Source organism: Octodon degus, unplaced genomic scaffold (assembly GCF_000260255.1).
Source record: "Octodon degus isolate 3935 unplaced genomic scaffold, OctDeg1.0 scaffold00092, whole genome shotgun sequence".
NCBI classification, from domain to species: domain Eukaryota; kingdom Metazoa; phylum Chordata; class Mammalia; order Rodentia; family Octodontidae; genus Octodon; species Octodon degus.
In genome coordinates this window covers 1,554,703-1,557,289 of record NW_004524668.1, presented here as the reverse complement: position 1 = coordinate 1,557,289, position 2,587 = coordinate 1,554,703, and the positions used below count along the sequence as shown (strand labels likewise).

The following is a 2,587-nucleotide window of genomic DNA, read 5'->3' as shown; positions in this document are numbered from 1 at the left end:
CAGCGCGAGGCCATACTCTTAGGTGAAATACATCTGACACAGGTGGAAATACCACAGTGTTTCTCTGATGCCAGAAACCAGAAACGTAAATAAGGGCCGAAATATGTAACAGACACTGTAAAATAGGAAATGTTCAAATGGGAAGGGGAACTAGGGAGGCGGGAGGGCGAAAAGAAGAAAGAGAAAAGAAAAGATGGAAAAATGGCAGCAAGGCTTTTGTAAATGAGGACGGGAAGAGGGATTGAAGAGAGGGCGGGGGAATGGGGAAGAAAGAAGTTATCTCGTGTGCAGGTACAAATTCCCTGGATGACCGCGACCATCGTGTGCATTTAGAATGCACCAGTAAACGAAATTGATTTTGGAAGTTCGCCAGCGGCGAGGTCATCAGTAGATAGCATGAGCCGCCGCCGCGGGGCTCCCGCGCTCACAGTGTTTGCCTTGCAGGGGAAAAGTACGAGCTGCACGCGGGCACCGAGTCCACCCCGAGCGTGGTGGTGCACGTCTGCGAAAGCGAAACCGAAGAGGAAGAAGAAACCAAAAGCCCCAAGCAGAAGATCACGCAGACCCGGCGCCCGGGCGCCCCGACCGCAGCGCTGAGCGAGTCGCCGACCTTCGAATGCGCACCTTGAGCGCAGGGGGAGCCGCGTCCTCCTGCAGGGCAGCCTGGCCAGCTCGCTGCGCGCCTGCTCAGGGTGGGGCGGGGAGCCCGTCCTTTCCGAGGAGTTCTGTGGCATGCCCAAATGGGCACTTGAAAGGATTGGGCCCCCAGTGTGGCAGATTTTAAAAATGCCTCCCACCCCCTTCTACCAGCTTTAGCACTCCTGATTGCATATGGCGTAGGGTACCGAAACCCAAACTATAATCACCCAGCACAGTAGCATTTTTACAAATTTAAAAATAGTCTTCAATTTTAATAACTGGTGTGGGTATTTTTGTACTGGTATGATAGCTTCTAGCTAATACATGGATGAAAGGTTGTTATGCAGTATATGTGACTTTTTTGGGCACAAAAAGAAACCTGAAATGCAGAATAATTCATAAAAATTCATCCGATTCACTTTTTTTCTCAAGTATTGCTTTCGTAAGCTTTGAGGAAGAGTTGCCAAATCCTTTCTGGTCACCGGAACTCAATGGCACAGGTCAAGGTGGGTGTGGCTGTCCCTGGGCCGCCTCCTTGGAGCTGTTTCCAGGAACCATGGCCCCAGAGATGGGCTGCAGGAGACTGGCTGCTCTGAGGTGGCCAGTGTGTGCCTGACTGACTGTGACTCGGGCAGTGGCCACACGCTGTCATCGGTGACCACTTGCTGTCTGCGGAGGGCCAGGCTGTCTTCATGGACCATTTTTATGACCACTTTCAACAGTGTATTAACCACTAGTTTGTTAGCGCTTGCCCACTCTCTCTCTCACTCGCTTGCTCTCTTTCTCTTTTTCTTTATTTCTTTTCTTTTCTTTTCTTTTCTTTTTTTTTTTTTTTTTTTGAGATGGTCTCTCTGTGTAGTTCAGGTTGGTCTTGAACTCATATGTAACCCAGGCTGGCCTCCAACTCATAGTGATTCTCCTGCCTCAGCCTCAGGAGTGCTGGGATTACAGGCGTGCGCCACCGTGCCTGGCCCTCAATCATTAGTTCTTGAGTTTTCTGTGCTGCATGCAATGTGTATTTGTGTTGCTCGTAGTTTTTACATTAGAAAACATAGTAAGATTTTCTGAAGACTGTTTTAACATGTTTTCCATCTAAACATTTTCAGCCTGCTCAAGAAGCAAAGTCATGTGTACTACTTTTTTATGAATTAGGGATGAGGAGTGAGATCATACCTTCCTTTTTGGATGACTTTTTTTTTGCGGAACCGGGGATTAAACTCATGCCCTTGCGCTTGCCAGGGAAGTGCTTATTCCACTGAGCCATCTCCCTAGCCCCTTTGGATGACTTTTTAAACCATGGCTCACAGTTAGCATTTTTTTTTTTTTTTTCCTGACGTAGAATGATTGCCTGCTTGTGTTTCAGATGTATCTGAACCTCCTAAGACAGCAGTAGAGGCTTTTTAGCATTTTGGGGTCTATTCAGACTTTGGAATCTGTCATATGAAAATCTCATGAGTGAAGCTGTTTGGCTTTGGGCCCTTATGTCACCTGGTTCTGTTGTTTGTGTGGCAGATCCCAGGAGCTTGCTGGCATTTCTTGAAAGGGCTTGTATTTCATTGCAAACTGATAAACCAAAGTGGCTGACGCTGCAGAGAAAGAAAATTGGAGAAATTCAATGGTATCTGTTTTTGGTAACATGTTATTGTGGTTTAGTTTGCATTAATGCAGAATTTATTTCTTAGGATTTAAACTACATTACATGCACATATAAACACAAGTTTCTTTTATTGTATGATGATAAAGCCAAGGATATAGCTCAATGACACAAGCCTGCCTGGCAAGTGCAAGGTCCTGTGTTCGAATCCCAGTACAAAAAAGAATTTAAATGATAAACTCTTCACTTCATATATATTCATCACTACTAAACCTGTATAAGTTTATTTGAAATTTACAGTTTATAAGCAACTAACTTATTGGATTCAGATCATCACTTATCAGTTTAACTGAC

General features: G+C 45.5%; 1 protein-coding gene across 1 annotated transcript in view; it reads left to right on the top strand.

Moving 5' to 3' along the window:
- The window catches only part of Rcan3 (RCAN family member 3), a 29,579-nt gene extending 28,128 nt beyond the window's left edge, over nucleotides 1-1,451 (top strand). Inside the window, exon 5 of the mRNA XM_004637727.2 lies at nucleotides 445-1,451. Within this exon, the coding sequence (XP_004637784.1) occupies nucleotides 445-629 (185 nt within the window). The 3' untranslated portion in view covers nucleotides 630-1,451. The remainder of the gene's footprint in view (nucleotides 1-444) is intronic.
- Nucleotides 1,452-2,587: the final 1,136 nt, after the last annotated feature.